Source organism: Excalfactoria chinensis, chromosome 2 (assembly GCF_039878825.1).
Source record: "Excalfactoria chinensis isolate bCotChi1 chromosome 2, bCotChi1.hap2, whole genome shotgun sequence".
Taxonomy (NCBI): Eukaryota; Metazoa; Chordata; class Aves; order Galliformes; family Phasianidae; genus Excalfactoria; species Excalfactoria chinensis.
This window is the reverse complement of record NC_092826.1, coordinates 68,483,915-68,500,258: the sequence shown is the minus strand read 5'-3', so window position 1 is coordinate 68,500,258 and position 16,344 is coordinate 68,483,915. Positions and strand designations below refer to the sequence as shown.

Sequence of the window (16,344 nt, the reverse complement as noted above, 5' to 3'; positions counted from 1 at the left end):
GGCTGTCAGTCCTACTCTCTGTTTTTATGAGCCAGTGTTGAAGACAATGGATTTGGCAAGGTGAAATAATATTTTGTTAGATATGATTTCTAGAGTTTTTAGCAAGGCTGGCTTATGAATTACATAAATACTCATAGCTTCTATTTTAGGAAAACATGCTTCCTACACTGACATGAACCTACAGTCTGTTGTTGAGTATTTTCTTAAGCTGCTTTCTTGGTTCAAATTTAGGCTACAGTTTTAGGGAAACAATGCATAATTAAGGAAATTAACAAAAATAAAATCGCTTGATCTTCCTTCATAAAGAGCAGACAGATGCTTGTTTTGGTACTATTTAACTTTGATGCTCTTAAGAAGCACATTTATTCTACAGATAGTTACTTTCTGGGAGTTACATTATCCATTGTTAAAATACATTTCCTCCTGCTAAAAACTGTCATAAAAAATCTATTTTAAAAATATTGTAAGAAAGCTTTCTTTGTGACACATATGTCATCACCAATAAGAGTAGAACTTAATGATTTAGGAGATTTTTCTTCTCTGTGGGAGATGAGATTACTTCACAAAGAAGAAAAATTTAACCAAGGCTAAATTGTTGTTCGTAACATCATGTGAACCACTTCAGGTTACTGCTTTTTCATCTTGCCAAATACAAGATTGATGCTATTTTAAGCAAATGGAAAAAAAAATAATGGCATATATAAAGAAGAACTAATTTAAGAAAAGGGTAGAATTATTTTAAGAATTTCAGTTTCACATAGTAATTCTTGACATGTGCTTAATTGTAGTGCCATTTCCTCATGTATCAGAATATATTGTTTTAATATTTTTTGCCTATGTGAACTTAAATCTATTTCCTCTACATTAAACTCATTGAGAGCATGAAACTGTAGCCTAAATCTTGTGCTTCCACAGAGCAATAAATGATGTGTGGAAAACAACCAAGGGTTAGAACTGAGGAAAATCTGATCATTTTCAACCTCTACATTTATACTGCCAGTTCTCTGCACATTCAATCTGGTAAATCTTGATTTTAGTTTTGAACTGGGGGACAATATAATCAGGAAATGTGGTTGCTAAACCAGGGATTTAAATGCAAAGACAAAAAATAAGAATTTAGGAAAATCAATTTTCATAACTGTTGTTTTTAAACCTGCGTTAAAGACGGCTACAAGAGTGAAGAGAGAATTGCTGTGCTATATCTGCCAAGATAGACATTAACAAATTACATCAAGAAAAGCTGCACTGATATTTTATTCTTGTAGCAGTGAAAGGCAATGCTATTTTCACCACAAATGGAGCCTTATAACTGGATATTCTATTCAAGAGCTTCTCAAACTTTTTTCCTCCTGCATCTCAGTATATGTAATCACACTTTCCAGTTTTCTATGACCCTGCAGTCAACTTCTTGCAGCAACTCATCCTCAAATTCAGAAGTGCTCCAGAATATTTTCAGAATGTTTCCCAGAATCACAAAAGTAACACCCATGACCCCAGAAAAACACTTTTCTCTGCTCTGGTCACAGGACTAAGTGACTCATAAATTGATATTTTCAGGTCTACACACACAAACAAAAACAAAAACAAAAAAACTGGAAGACTAGATGATTTAGAAGAACTGCTGAAATATTTCAAGATTTTATCTCCTAAAAAAGCAGAGGGAGAAGTGTGAAGATCAAACAGATGGAGATTGTCAAAAGCCTTTATTAATGTTTGATTTTATGTACCACGCTATACTGATACACTCAATCTTTTTACTGCTCCAGATATATACTAGATAGAATTTGTGTTGTCTGGAATGGTTGATAAACACAAAACACCTTTTGTAATTGCAAGAAAAAAAAAAAAAAAAAAAAGTAATAAGAGTTATTACTCATGAAGAAGATTTACAGTGTTGCCACAAGGCATACTAAAAACAAATGGGAAAACAAATGAACGTTAAAGGCCAGAAGATGATGACTTTATTGTTCTTCAAGGTCTGCCCTCACCATATGGTACACCTAACAATCTATGATTGTTTCTACCTTTCCCAGTTTTTTATTGTCCCTTTTGTGTTGCACACATAATTGTTAGGAAAATTAACTACTGCCACATTCTGATAAAATGAGTTGCAAATATAAAATGAGAATCATTTCATCATTTTTCCCTTTGAAAATACAACTAGCTTCATTTTTATCTAGATTTTAAGATCCTCATTTGTCTTCTAGAACCTTCCAAAAGTTGTCCAAAACAGTTGTGTAACTGTATCTTACAACACACAAGTGTTTGTTTTAATGCATTCAGAAGCAAATACTGCCACGGCATCGAGAATCAGGTAGGCAAGAGGAGATGGAAGATTTTCAGCAGAAATGACAGCAGCTGTTGTACAGGACACATACATTCCACTGTTTGACTGTGTCCAGAGCACATACGGCACATATTTTCTATCCCAGCACCTTTGCTGCCAACTCCTAGCTCATTTACCTTCTTCCAGTTGTAGTCATGTCCAGCCTTAGGAGCATCCACATGGCATGCTGGTGTAGGTGACATCACTGTGTTCTTTAGGGTGCTAGACACTCCCTTGTCATTTTGGCAACTTCTGTGTACTCTTTTTGAGCCCTTTTAGTCACAATTCTTCCTGCTTTTGCCTCTGGCTATAGCTGTTCTCTACCAGTAAATGAGCTTGGGCAGCCCTGTCTCCAAAGATGAAGGAGACAGTGTACTTTCCAGGAATCTGGAGGGTGGCATGTTTAGAAAATTTTCATTTGCTTAATGGAGGCACGTTTCTGGAAATGCCACCTTCCTTCTCCTTCATTCAGATATGGGTTTCCAGACCACTATCTTGTCATTCAAGTAATGGGAGAACCTCATCACCAGTAGGAAAGAAGAAGTTCCTGAAGTGCACAAATATCTGCTACGCTGATGAACAATTTTTACTCTTCTCACAGCTCACCCTTTTCCTCCATCCTGTGAAAACAAAGTGGATTCTCTTAGTTTTAACAGAGCAGAAAGAAGATTGACAGATAATGTGGCCAAAATGAAGAGCCTGGAGCACTACTTCAGCTGAATTTCCTGAAGGCAAACAGGTTACTAGCTAGTGGTTAGTTTTCCCTGCAGAGTCTTTGAAAGTGTGACTAAAAGGCAGTAGACATTAAACCTCGGCCATTTTACTCTTAGGTAACACCTCTGAAAGCTATGTAGAGCTAGGCTCTACATGTTTGAAACAGATATTCAAGCTCAAGTAATATAAGGGTTTTTATGTTCCTTTCAGCATAAAGAAAACTTTGTGAAGAATATTCTAGGGTCCAATGGGGTGCAGTTTTGTGCAATGGCTCGTTCTCCTGAAATGATAGGGAAGTTCTCCGCGCAAGTAACTGTACTTCTGAGTCAGGCAAATCAGAGGCGGATCCAATAGGACAAAAATGATATAACAGATGTTGAGACTAAAGATACAGTGAAAAATTGTTGGCTCTAAGCAAATGGTATAGTGTTATTGAAAGTGAAGCTCAGGACGAGGAGGTGTGATGAGCTCTGACAAATACACAGAAAAGAAGCCTTATTTCTCGGATAAAATGTGGCAATACTTCATAGCCTGAGACATGCAATATATTCCTTCCTTGATCATTCTTTGCACGTGTGATGACAAGAACTTGAGATCTTTTATTTTTCTTGTGTACCATTTGCTAGATCTATTTTTGATAGAGAGAAATTTGCAACATTAATGGAGAAGATTATTAATTACCAAGAAACAAGATACTGTACCTTGCCAAATGTCACTTACTATATAAAAACTGAGACTATTTATGCTTTCAGCACCTGAGGACCCACCATTTTTCAGCAAAAATGAATTCTGCAAAGTTAATTATAATAATTTTTACAGGCCACAGTGACAGCTTCTAATAACAGCTGATCAACTGTAGATGGATCAGTTGCCAGACTGAGTCAGCTTTCCAGCCATGATGAGCTGATGACTCCCGCTTGTTTGCTCTGCCTGTGGAAGAAATCAAAACAAAAACAGTCAGAAACACAAATTGAATTGTCAGCATTGTTCATATCTGCAAATTCCTGCTCATGTAGTGATTCTTCATAATCTAGGTCTTGTTAAATGTTAGCTAGTATGATTGACTAGTATTAGCACTGTTTGTAAAACAGAATTAATGATCTAGTTGTAGGGTTATAAAACAGACTCTGAAAACAACTGAGCAGAAAAAAAGGCTATCTATCTCCTAAACAATATGTATTTATTATATCAAAATATTCAATTGATAAATCTAAACAATTCTACTGAATCTGCACACTAATTCAATGAGATGTATGGCTGATTTAAGAAAAAGCCAGATAAGTCTGTATTTTATTATGTGTATATTTTATCTCCCACATCTACTTTATTTAGCATTATCTTTTCCAAAAGAATTTCAGGACTTTTAAGCCAGGACTGCATTTTCACAGTCTTACAGTGCAGTGAAGAGGAAGGATAAAAAGTAATTGATTTAACTAATGAATTCTTCAGTTACTCTAAACAAAAGAAGAATCCAGGAAGTGGAGTCTGAATCACATAGCTAAGGATGAGTGCAGAATAACATAGGAAAGCATGTGGAAACAAATGACCAAAGCATAGACCTCCTGAAAACAGAAAGACATATCACAGTAATAAATGCTTAGCATGCTAGAAGAATAGAAAATAATAGTAGCTCATTATCGAGTAGAGAATAAAATTACCATCAGCTAGGAAAACCCAATATTTCTTATCTTTTTGAATCTTGCCTCCCACAGATTCCCCATCCATCACCATTTGGCTTTCAGAATTGATCAGTTCACAATAGTAAAACAAAATCTCAGCCTTGAGCAAAGAGAAAACAGGTATGCATGCATTCAGGTAAGATAATTGCTTTGATATCAGCTGACTCCAATAAATTTCATTCTAAAAGGAACTGAAATAAACACTGTCTCTAGCACTTATTTTTGAAAATTCATATAGAAAAGAAGCAGCAAAATTGCAGGCTAACCCTGGAAATAGTAAAAGTCAAAAGCTGGAGGATTTAATGTGGATTTTGCACTTTTTTTTTTTTTTCTTTCTCCATTGTTAAGCCTGAATAACCTTGATGCAAATAAATAAAACATTCGTGAGTAGAAAAGTTACTGAAAGATTACAATAGTGATACCAGTTTACATGGATTTGTAAAAAATTAAGTGTCAGATTAATATAATTATATTCTGTAGCAGGGTGACAAGATTCAGGGGTAGAATGGAAGCACAGAAACAGTGAAGACGAACTTCATATCAAGGCACTAATGTTGAGTATTAATGATGTCTCACATGACACTCTGGTAAACAGGTTAGGGAGATATGATCTACATGCGATTTATTACAGGAAAATCCAGATAAAACCTGCTACAGTGTGGGTGTAAATCTTGTTGGAAAACCATAATCAGGGGTAGCTATCAACAAAATAATTCTGTCCACAGCAGAAGAGGTCTGATTGGAATTCATTTTTACTTAAACCTTGTCATTAATGAATTTGATACTGAAATAAAAAGCAAGCTTACTAAGAGCTCAAATGATGGAAAACCAGACGAAGCTGAAAGTGTGTTGAAACATAACATTAGAATTCAAAATGACTTTGATAAATTACAAAAATAACCTGACAAAACAAGAATGTTAGCAGTGAAAAATGCAGTGTGCAGTTGTGCAAGTAAAAGGTGAAAAGAAACCTGTTAGAAATTAGTCCTGTGGGAAGAGGTAAAGAATGTGAGCATGTAAAGGCTACTCTCAGAGGATTGTTTTTGAAAGACAGAGCACTTCTAAGCCATCTACGTGGCCCTACTGTGCACCTATTATCTAGTACTGTCCTACATACTCCAGGAAAGGATGTGAAAATGCAATATCAACTGAATGTGTACACTGAATAGCTAGGGCAATTAATTAACTTAGGCAAGTTAAGTTCTAATTTGGAGTATTTACTTGAATCTAGATAGACAGGGAAAAGTGTGAGATCTACTCTACAGAAAATTGACCCCAGAAGATGCTAGTATATTTAATGGGGAAAAAATTAATTGTTAGGATCATGAAAATTTGTGAGAGATACATACCTTTCAAAATGGTATTTTCTAATGTGGAACTGCAGTATACCTGGTGGATATCTTGATTTCTAGGTTAACTGTCTGTATCACCATGAAAAGGAAATGGAAGGAAGGAAGGAAGGAAGGAAGGAAGGAAGGAAGGAAGGAAGGAAGGAAGGAAGGAAGGAAGGAAGGAAGGAAGGAAGGAAGGAAGGAAGGAAGGAAGGAAGGAAGGAAGGAAGGAAGGAAGGAAGGAAGGAAGGAAGGAAGGAAGGAAGGAAGGAAGGAAGGAAGGAAGGAAGGAAGGAAGGAAGGAAGGAAAGTTAGAAAGTTAGAAAGTTAGAAAGAAAGAAAGAAAGAAAGAAAGAAAGAAAGAAAGAAAGAAAGAAAGAAAGAAAGAAAGAAAGAAAGAAAGAAAGAAAGAAAGAAAGAAAGAAAGAAAGAAAGAAAGAAAGAAAGAAAGAAAGAAAGAAAGAAAGAAAGAAAGAAAGAAAGAAAGAAAGAAAGAAAGAAAGAAAGAAAGAAAGAAAGAAAGAAAGAAAGAAAGAAAGAAAGAAAGAAAGAAAGAAAGAAAGAAAGAAAGAAAGAAAGAAAGAAAGAAAGAAAGAAAGAAAGAAAGAAAAAGAATAGGAGAGAGATGGAGAGGAAAAAATAAAAAGATCTTTATTGAGTTTGGAGGGGAGTCACCTTAATACATAAACTCTCAAGAATTTACAATGAACAAAATAATCAAAAATTTCTTGGAAAATATGCTCTTTTGTATTGCACAATGAAAGGTGTGGTACCAGTTCTTTCTGCAGGAATTTTTCAGTTTTGTAGGTTGTAAAAGTCTAAGCCATTGAATTCTGAAACTATTTATGATTCATCCATGCATTTTCCTAAATATAGGAATGCTTCTGCTTTTCTCATATAATCCTTGGAAAAGAAAAAATGACTGTAAATCCCACCTCCCTACTCTTTTGCTACTATAAGCTCTAGATCTAAGAAGTCCTCCAATTCCACAGTTTGTTCAGAAATGTGATTGCTTCAAAGAGAGGGAACAGCTTTGGTTTGAGTCTCACAGAGATGGAAAAGGGAAGGGTAAGCTGCCTCTGGGGAGGGCTCAGGTCTATGGAATATCTGGACAGATAATGAACTGGCTTTCTAGAACAGACCTTTGTTGTTACCAAAGCTGTTTTTTTCTTTTAATATCAGTGTATTTCTTCTGCCCATAAAGTACCTGTAAAAATCAAAGTCTATTTCTGTAGTTGCTATCTTCTATCTGCAAAAGGCTATGTTTCTTAGAAGCTGAGTGATGCTTTCCTCTGAATCTCGTTAATAAATATGCTTAAGTAAGAGGCCTTGTCTTCTTATTTTAGATCAATTTTCTTAGGCAGGTGAGTTTTACCAGCTCAAAGATTGAAGAATATAAATAAGTACTGTAAGGATATGTAAAAAAAAGTAAAAGCTATGTGAATTGTAAAGAATATGTACATACTTGTAATGTAAGGACAATTCACAAGGACATCTGGTAATGGCTACCCTGCATAAAAATAAAGAGACAGGAAAAGTAAAAAAACAAAACAAAACAAAAGAAAAAACACTAAGATTCACAGACACTAAGATATAACAGTGACAATAACAAAGCTTAGATATTTCAGATTGCTTATTAATGAAACACAACTGAATGAGTCACTCAAAGTCTTGGAAAGGTTAAACTAGCTTTTCCTAATTGATAACAAGAGATGGTGCGAGAATTAAGAGTATCACAGACCTTACAAGAACAAGCAAACTTAGTCTGAGGGTCTACAAGGTGTTTATTACAGTGTGTTTAAGAAAAGAACCAAGCCATGGAAGGGGCCAAAACTCTTGTCCACCTGAGCTCTGCACCTGATCACTGCAGTCTATACAGTATTCTTGATCCTGCTACCTTTCTGTGTGACTTTGCTCTCTCTGTGGAGGTAAGCAGAGGTGACTCACCAGCAAGCTTCAAGCTATACTAGGCAGCAAGTTGGAGGAGATCAGAATCAGGAAAAATTCAAATTTGGACATGGAGATGTGTTAAGCAGGGAATGAACTGGAGGCAGGTCCCTCTCATCTAGGGAACCTTGAATGCAGGAGCAACTACCAGTGAATAGTAATGGTTTACTAATAACCACTAGCAAATTGATCATCTGGAGAGGGGGAGCAGGATGTTGAGCTGTGTTGTTCATTTCTACACAAATGCTGTGGGTGCTTATGCAGGTGCAAGTAAAGACACTGCACACCACATGGCCAGACATGTGTCCTGTGCACCTCTACTGGGAATGCACGCTAAACCTCATAACTGAGTGATCTTCACAGGAGCAGAAAACAGACTGGATAGGAGAAATCTCTTCAGTTTTAAACTCCAGTGGGTTTGCCGAACCTTTGTACATACTCAGGAATTCCTCAAGTAATAGCTATGTTATAACTTCTGTTCAAGGATGAGGAGGAGGAGGGGAAGAGAAAACAGTATCGTAGTCCCAGATGTATAATCTTCTTTCATTCTCACCTTGTAATTATATCTAGTTCCCATTAAGCCACTGAATATTAGGTACAGACAATGGATTGAATGATTGTCATGGGAAAAAAGAGAGCCAAATCCAAATATATTGCTTACTAAGCAGGCATAGTTTCCTACACCTGCTTAAGAAAAATAGGAATTTAGTGATGGACAGAGAAATATAACAGGGTCCCTAAGAGTAAATGTGAAAACCACTGTAGTCTGTTACGATGAAGGAGTATGTCTTACAGTCAGTAGGGTACTGTAAATGGAATTTGACCTAAAAGTAGCAACAGATCTGTACAGAGGTCAGTAGCACAGACAAAAAGAGTTTGAAGGATGGCTGTGGTAGACAATAAGAGTGAAAAGAAATCAGATGATGATAGATCTACAGAGACAAGAAGTTAAGAGCAAAGGAAGCACCTGTGATACAGTAAGTGAAAGAGCCTTCTCAGTTAGCCCTAGAAGGCTAATAAAGCTCCACTCATCTGAAAGTGTAGGCAGTACTGTTATAGTAATGGTCATGACTATGTCATTTTGGCCATTCTCCACAATAAAATACAGCAATTTACAGTATATGGTTGGCAACCTTATCTATTCCTGTAACATTTTTTGCTAGTTACTTGCAAGAAAGAAAGCAGAGAACACCAGACAAACCAGTGGGAGAAGCCTGTCAAAAAAGCAACCACATTCTGTGCATCCACCTTTCACTGTATGTTGGGAAGGCTCTTTGTTCTTGGCCACCTGAGTACACTGGCTACGTTAAGAGATGTTTTTGTATCCTGCATGCTTACGTGGTGTCCCTTCTCCAGATATCTCCATTTTATAATTGAAAATGTAGAAAACAGGTATACAGAAGTTATAATGAACCCTGAAGATCCAAAACAGAGCATCTTGACCCATCAATCATCTGTTACAAAGACTGAGTCATACATATATATAAATATATATATATGTATATGCAGTGCAACATACTGATAGTTCACTATTCCTACTACTACAGATATCTTGAGATTGTTATTTGATATGTTGGAATTACAGGTCAGATTTCTTATAGCAGAATGAAACAATATAGTACCAAAAGTATAAATCACTAGACTGATGAAATAAGTACTTTTCTTCACCTTAATACAGTGGCCTTTATTTCTACATATAAACTCTAACTGCACGGTAAAATCTATACATTTTTCAGATTAGTACTTGCCATTTTAAATACTTATAAGGATATGCTGCATTGTTTAAAGACGCATTTGTTTTTTCTTTTGAACTCAGCATATGAAAACAAAAATTGCAGCTTTCCAAAACTTTATTTTAGATGACACTGTGGATTACTGCAAAGACAAGACAGAAAGATGAGATACATTACATTACAATCCTGTGACTTTTGAAGACCCACATCTACAAAGCAAAAACGTGGCTACCTAAACTTAAAATTCATTGCAATACATGAAGATCAGTGTTTATGCTGTGTCACAAAACTGCTTGAACCAGTATTAAACTGGCAACCATCACGTCAGTTGCTCATATGAATAAATAACAGGATAAAGAATCCGAAGCCAGGTAGTTGCTTACCAACATTTTTTCTGCAAAGGATGTTCAAACAACCAAAAGCACTGTACTATTCTCTGCTGCTTTATAACAGCTGAAAAATCTGCCAAGCATCACAAAGTAACATAAACATCACCAAAGGTCACTGAATCTAATATGATTTTCTGAACTGATGTCCTAGACTGGAAAAAAAAAAAAAGAAAAAAAAAAAGTAAATTGCCATCTGAATTCTTCATGTGGCAATGGTAACTTATTTAAGGGATGCGGCTGACATGGGAAATGTCAGAGATTTTTTGAACTTCAGTTGAAAGGTTTAACCAGTTTAAAGTTCTTCTTACTGTTGGGTTTATCAGAGCTGTCACAGAATACTTTAAACTTGTCTCTAAACGGACTGATTCTGGTACTAACTGTGCTACTTTTGAACACCTACAGCTGTTTTGTGGCATGTAGCCATAGAAGCTGTGGGAAATCCAAATCCAGCGCCAAACACTAGCTAAAAAAATCATATTTAATGCAGATAAATTTTTAATAAGATCTTGATTAAAAATAATAATAGTAAAAATCTTAATATTTGGAGTTGGCTACATCTTATTATTTCCCTCTTAGTACTATGTATTACATAATATTACTTTCATTTTTTTTTCTTCTTGCATGAAGGGTAACAGCATACTAAATTCAGTTATCTTTCCTTTTTTAATCGAAGCAGGTGGTACAGATGAAATACATATATCTATTTTCCATTAAGTTAAAAATAACACAAGGTGGCCAGGTTTGCAGTAATACAGAGATTTAAATAACAGGATTAGACCAAAATAAGCAGATACTTTTTCTGCTGAAAATGCACAGGATAATAAACTCATATTTCTCTTTGTGTTACTCTGAAACTGAAAGAGCAGAAGCAGAACAGAAAGTTAGAAACACATTCAGTCCTCATGTGTCCCACATATTTTCCCAATGTAGTTTCCAGCACTAACTTTAGATATCTTTGATAAAGGTAAAAAGCTGGACAATTTATATTTGTTTAAATGTTTCAATCAAGTTTTTATTATTTTCATTTTTAGAAGATTATTGTAAAAATCTAATTTTCCAGGTAGAAAACCATGATGTTGAAAACTCGCAAGTAAAATTCACTGTTTTACTTATCCCTCCTTATAAGAAAGGAATCCCCTACTCATCCATCTCACTCTTGGTAAATGGTCTTTTAAACTGTAGCAAACAATGTTCCTTCCTTGTTAAATTATTATTCTAAAAAATTCAGTTCATTGAAGTGAAATTGGGACTGAAGACTCTATGGAATGCTGACAAACATGCCTCTCCAATACAAATTACATACAGGGCTACAGATACACAATTACACAGGAGAATCTCTAACAAGAAGTGTAAGACTGGGCAATCTGCATGAACCAGTTAATCTGATGCACTCTAACATTTGTCTGAGACAAATTCTGGGGACTGACTGAAGGAGTTATCAGGTCAGAGTGGGAGACAATCATGCATGTCTTTCACAGCTATGAAGTAAAAAGGTGCACAGCTAAGAAAGAGAGGAAACGGTGGAGTTTTGGCTCTTGATCCACTTGGCTGAAATGTCTTTCCTTCCAACAAGAAACACTGACATCACTCACTGGTATAGTGCAAAGAGGAAACTGTGGGTCAGTTTTTTGAGATCTGTTAATATTACAGAACTCTATTTCATATTGCATCTCTGTCATCAACAAAATCCACAGTTGCTGCCAGGCCTCAGTGCATAAAGAGCATACTAGAGGACATTGGATCCCTGCTGCAATTGGTGCACTCTATAACAGATTCCAACTGTGATATCAGCCTTGGCTCCAAGAGTGGGTCAACCACTTTGAAAGCACCAAGAGGGTAAAAAAGAAACTCCAGTATGGATGTGTAAGGAATATTTTAAAGAGCCTTCCTGTATACTAAATACTAATGTGCATGATACATAAAAATTTGTGTGGAACAGAGAAAATCTTCCAAGAAGTACTTGCTAACCTTCAGTGGTTATATGAGCTAAAACACACATGTAATCGGATTAAATAAAAGGATAGCCCGTTTAATGACATTTCACTAACTGTTATTCAAATAATCCCTACCTGAATCTGTGGCAATATTTCTACTTGGCCTTTTGCAGGATGGCCTCTACAGCTGGGATGGACAAACTCAACACAAAGTGTAAACAAGGACAGTAGAAAGGAAAAAAAGAATCCAAAAAGCACAATGCCATTTTCTAAGTGTTACAACTTAATCCTAAATGCTTTTTCAGCTTTAAGTGCATGAAGGAATACATTCTGAGAATAGCTTGGCATTTCAATTGACACTAATAGGGATAAACTTGTTTTGAACTATTAAAACTAGACTGTGATTTTCAGCTGAGTTGATGCCTTAGTGCTCATAAAACTGGTTCACAAGCAGATAGATTGAAATTACTTTCTTCCACAGGATTAGGGTGCAGAAATTGTTTCTGAATATTCACATCCTTGCATAAACTGTGTACAATATAATACATTAATTTCTAACAGCAAAGTTTATTTTTTACCATGTTGGGAAGAAAAATTTTATTACATTGATTTTTGTTTGAACTTCTGGCCTTTCATCCTCTGCACAAGACACCAGAAAGCTTTAAAACTATATTTCAATTAAAAACAAAAAGAATAAAACCCAAATCTCCTTTAATTCAGATGTGTGCAATTAATGGGAATAATTATTCATATTCTCGCTCTCTTCTTCTTGGATCTACATGAAATTCCTACTGTCCCATTAACCAGGAAGTCTTAGATAAAGTTCTGTTATGAAATAATTGTTATTGAACAAGACTGCTGTTTATTTGTGACTGATGTCCTCGATTGAGTTTTTGACCTTTTTGTATCATTGTACATGAAAATCTGATATGCTGAAAATGTCAAAATGCTTAGGAGACAAATGGAAACTATTAGCTAATATTCATTTATTTTTAGGTTAAATACAAACAAAAACAACAAGCCAACAAAAAGACTTCAGTCTGTTTTATAGAGATTTTGTTCATACTCATAAATTTGATCATCCATGAACAAAGTTAGGAAGAAAATCCCAATGAGGGAGCTGAGAGTTGTCTTCAATGCATACAATCCAAGTTTCCCAGTGCAAATATACATTCATTTACAAAATCTGCAGGTACTACAAATTCATCTGTATCTTCCTTCTGCCAGCCAAGCTTAGCACTTCAACAATAATTTGCTCATAACCAGACAAAGTCAAAGCCAGCTGTGACTCAGAATTCAAAATACCAAATACTTCTTTAAAAGACTGCTGCTAAAAAACCAATGTTTTCATGGGATCACAAGCTTATGCAAATGCAATCATGCAAACCTTCTCTTGCTATTTTCTCTTTGTCTTATAGGACACCATTGTCATTCTAGGATTTACATGTACTTTACTGTTAAGTATGCACTTGCGTACATAATACATCATAACAACTTAGGAAAAAAAAACAACAGTAAATTAAAATATTATAATCCAATGTTGACCTAACTTATTAAGATAATATCATAGTCAAATGGGAGAGAAGAAATTTGAATCAGCTGTTTCAATATGCTCCTACTTTGTTTTCATTAAGGCACCATACTGTGTGTCTCAAGAAATACACTCTTGGAAACATTTATTTCTATGGATGTTGTCTATTTCTTTTTAATAATTCCACCTTTGAATGATTCTTAGAAAGTGACAAAACAGCAAAACAATAACCTCTTCAAAATATTGCTCCAAATATGAAATATTTGTTATGCTTAGCTGATTTTTCAGTTAATTGAAAAAGGCAAAAAAATGTTCTACTGATTCCAGGATTGCTAAAGGTTGCCTGCAACAAGAATCTGTTTCCTAGACCTGGTTTTAATTCAGTTACATTCTTAGTATGCATAGCTCCAATTGACATCAGCATGACAAAGAAGGGTTCTGCCTCCACCAACCCCTAACAAAGGATTTCAGTAATCTTCAGATTAAATATACATTTAAACATTATCTAAAAGCAAGTAAACCCAGTGTTTTCCATTCTGCCCAGAAACACAAAAAAGAAACGCGCAAACCTTGTTCTGAGAAGGACTCATCCAAGAGTAAATGTTTTTATGTTGAGACACGCAGATACCATTAGTGCTGGTGTCCACATAACCCATGTTTTAGACAGATTGTCTAATTATGGGATAATGGAGATTTCCCTGTTCTCCTTAGTTGATTTTTAGTTAACCTCAGGAAAAATAAAAACAAACAAAATTGCTGCCAACTAACAATAGCAATTCATAACCCCTGCATATAAATTTAAACAATTTGTAGCTGTTACTGCTCGGATAGAAATCTGTCTGGAAAAAATGTATTACTGGATTTAAAGCTACTCATGTTATGACTTTTTTTTTTCCCCTAGAAACTTGCCCTTATCTTCAGCAAATAGAAACTTAAGGCCTCAAGGACATCTGAAAATATTACAATTAAGTATAAGGGACAAAGACTTTTTACAGCTTCTATGTTTGAAAATCCTGGCCTTGATGCAGCCATCATTTCCATATCTTTTTTTTTTTCCCCTTCTAATTAGAAAGGGAACATAGAAGTCGATGAAGTTAACCAAGGATTATGCTGGATACACCACTCCCCAGGCACAGCTTAAATGAGCCTGGCATCACGGGCAGCCTACGGCTCAGAGGGCTGCAGGGGCAGAGAAGGGAGCAGCCCACACCTGCCAGGGCTTCTGTCTCATCAGAAAGCGGCTGAGTCATCGGGAAGGAAAGGGGCACACAGGAGCTACGACAGAACGAGCTACTCCTTCCAGGAGCTGCCCTTACTCCTTTGTACTTTCTTGTCTCCTTTACTCTTCCTCTGCATCACAGAACAGTAGGAGAAAGGCACTCCTGGAAGGCCGGGTTGGCCCCCTGCTCCCACTGCTGCCTCTTCCTCATCCTTCTAGCCCCTCCACGGGCGGCAGGGCAGGGCAGGTACCTGCCGGAGGTTGCCGAGCAGCCCCTGCTTAGCGGGGAGCCGCTGAGCGAAAGGTGGCAGCAGCGAGTTGCTCTCAAACCTGGAGGTGGCGGTCCCTCTCACCGAATCAGCTCAGTCCGGTGACGGACATCTCTCCCGAATTCCCTGCTAGTCCAACGCCCGCTAGCACCAACTCCACCGCGCTGCCCTGGGGGGCGGAGCAGCCCGCCTCGGCCCCCGCCCGAGCTCAGCCGCGCGGCTCCGGCCCCGAGCGCAGGTGGTACCCGGGCGGCGCGCGATGCCCCGACCGCCCCCGGCGCGTGGGCTGAGCGGAGTCCGCTTGAGCTCGGAACCCGCTGTTGAACTCGGGCACGACGCCGTAACGGCGCTTCAACGAAGCGGTGGAATGGGAACTTTCGGGCGCGCGCTGTCATTGCGTCGCACGCAAGTTTCTCGGTAAAGGGTTAAGCGCATACATAAGTAAATACGACTTCCATATTCCTCGCGCTCTTCGCTCGCGAAAAGACTTCTGCAAACACGGTAGGTTTCCCACCAAGGATGCGGGATAACGAGCGTGGGCGTCACCCAGAACCCATCTCTTCGCCGCTTTCCCCAGCGAGGAGAGCTGCCGTGAGGGGATCCCCGCGTCCCCTCCCGCAGCGCCGCTCTCTCCCCGCTTCGAGGCCTCCGTGCGGCCCCGCCCGGCGCAGGCAGCGGCGGCGTCTCATCGGGCGCGGGGCCGCCCGCCCTTCTCCGTTCTCCCTCCTCCTCCTCCCCCAGCCAGCGCCGGCTGCTCGGCCGCGGCGGGCGCGCTCCTGCTGGGGAGGGGACGGGAGGGAGGGGCGGAGGCAGGGCGGGAGGCAGGCAGGCAGGCGGCGAGAGAGGCAGGCAGCGCGGCGGCGGCGGCAGATGCTGCGGCGGCGGCCGCGTCTCCTCCGGCCACATCCTGAGCCCGCCTGGCGCGCAGCGCTACGGCGCGGCCGCGCAGCCCGGCTCAAGCCGCAGCCCCAGGCCCTCGGGGCGGTGGGTGCCGAGCGCGCCTCGCCCCGGCTGCCGGCCGTCCTGAGCGCTCCGGAGCGCACACGCACGGGCGCGCCCGGGGGGGGGGGAAGACGAAGATGCTGCAGCTGGTGCTGGGCAAGGTCAGGACCTTGCGGTGAAGCCCGGGGCTGGCGCACCCCCCCCCCCCCCCCCGCCCCCTCGTCCCTTTTTCATCCTTGCCCACCGGAGTGAGGATTTGCCGTTGGGGTTTGGTGGATGCTCGGAAGGAAACAGGCTGGAGCGGCGCTGATCGGTGAGTACGGCGGGCAT

General features: G+C 38.7%; 1 protein-coding gene across 5 annotated transcripts in view; it reads left to right on the top strand.

The window, feature by feature from the left end:
• The first annotated feature begins 16,149 nt into the window (after positions 1-16,149).
• The window catches only part of CTNND2 (catenin delta 2), a 607,871-nt gene continuing 607,676 nt past the window's right edge, over positions 16,150-16,344 (top strand). For all 5 annotated transcript variants that reach the window (XM_072330397.1, XM_072330395.1, XM_072330394.1 and 2 more), the window contains exon 1: positions 16,150-16,327. In XM_072330397.1, the coding sequence (XP_072186498.1) occupies positions 16,291-16,327 (37 nt within the window). In that variant the 5' untranslated portion in view covers positions 16,150-16,290. The remainder of the gene's footprint in view (positions 16,328-16,344) is intronic.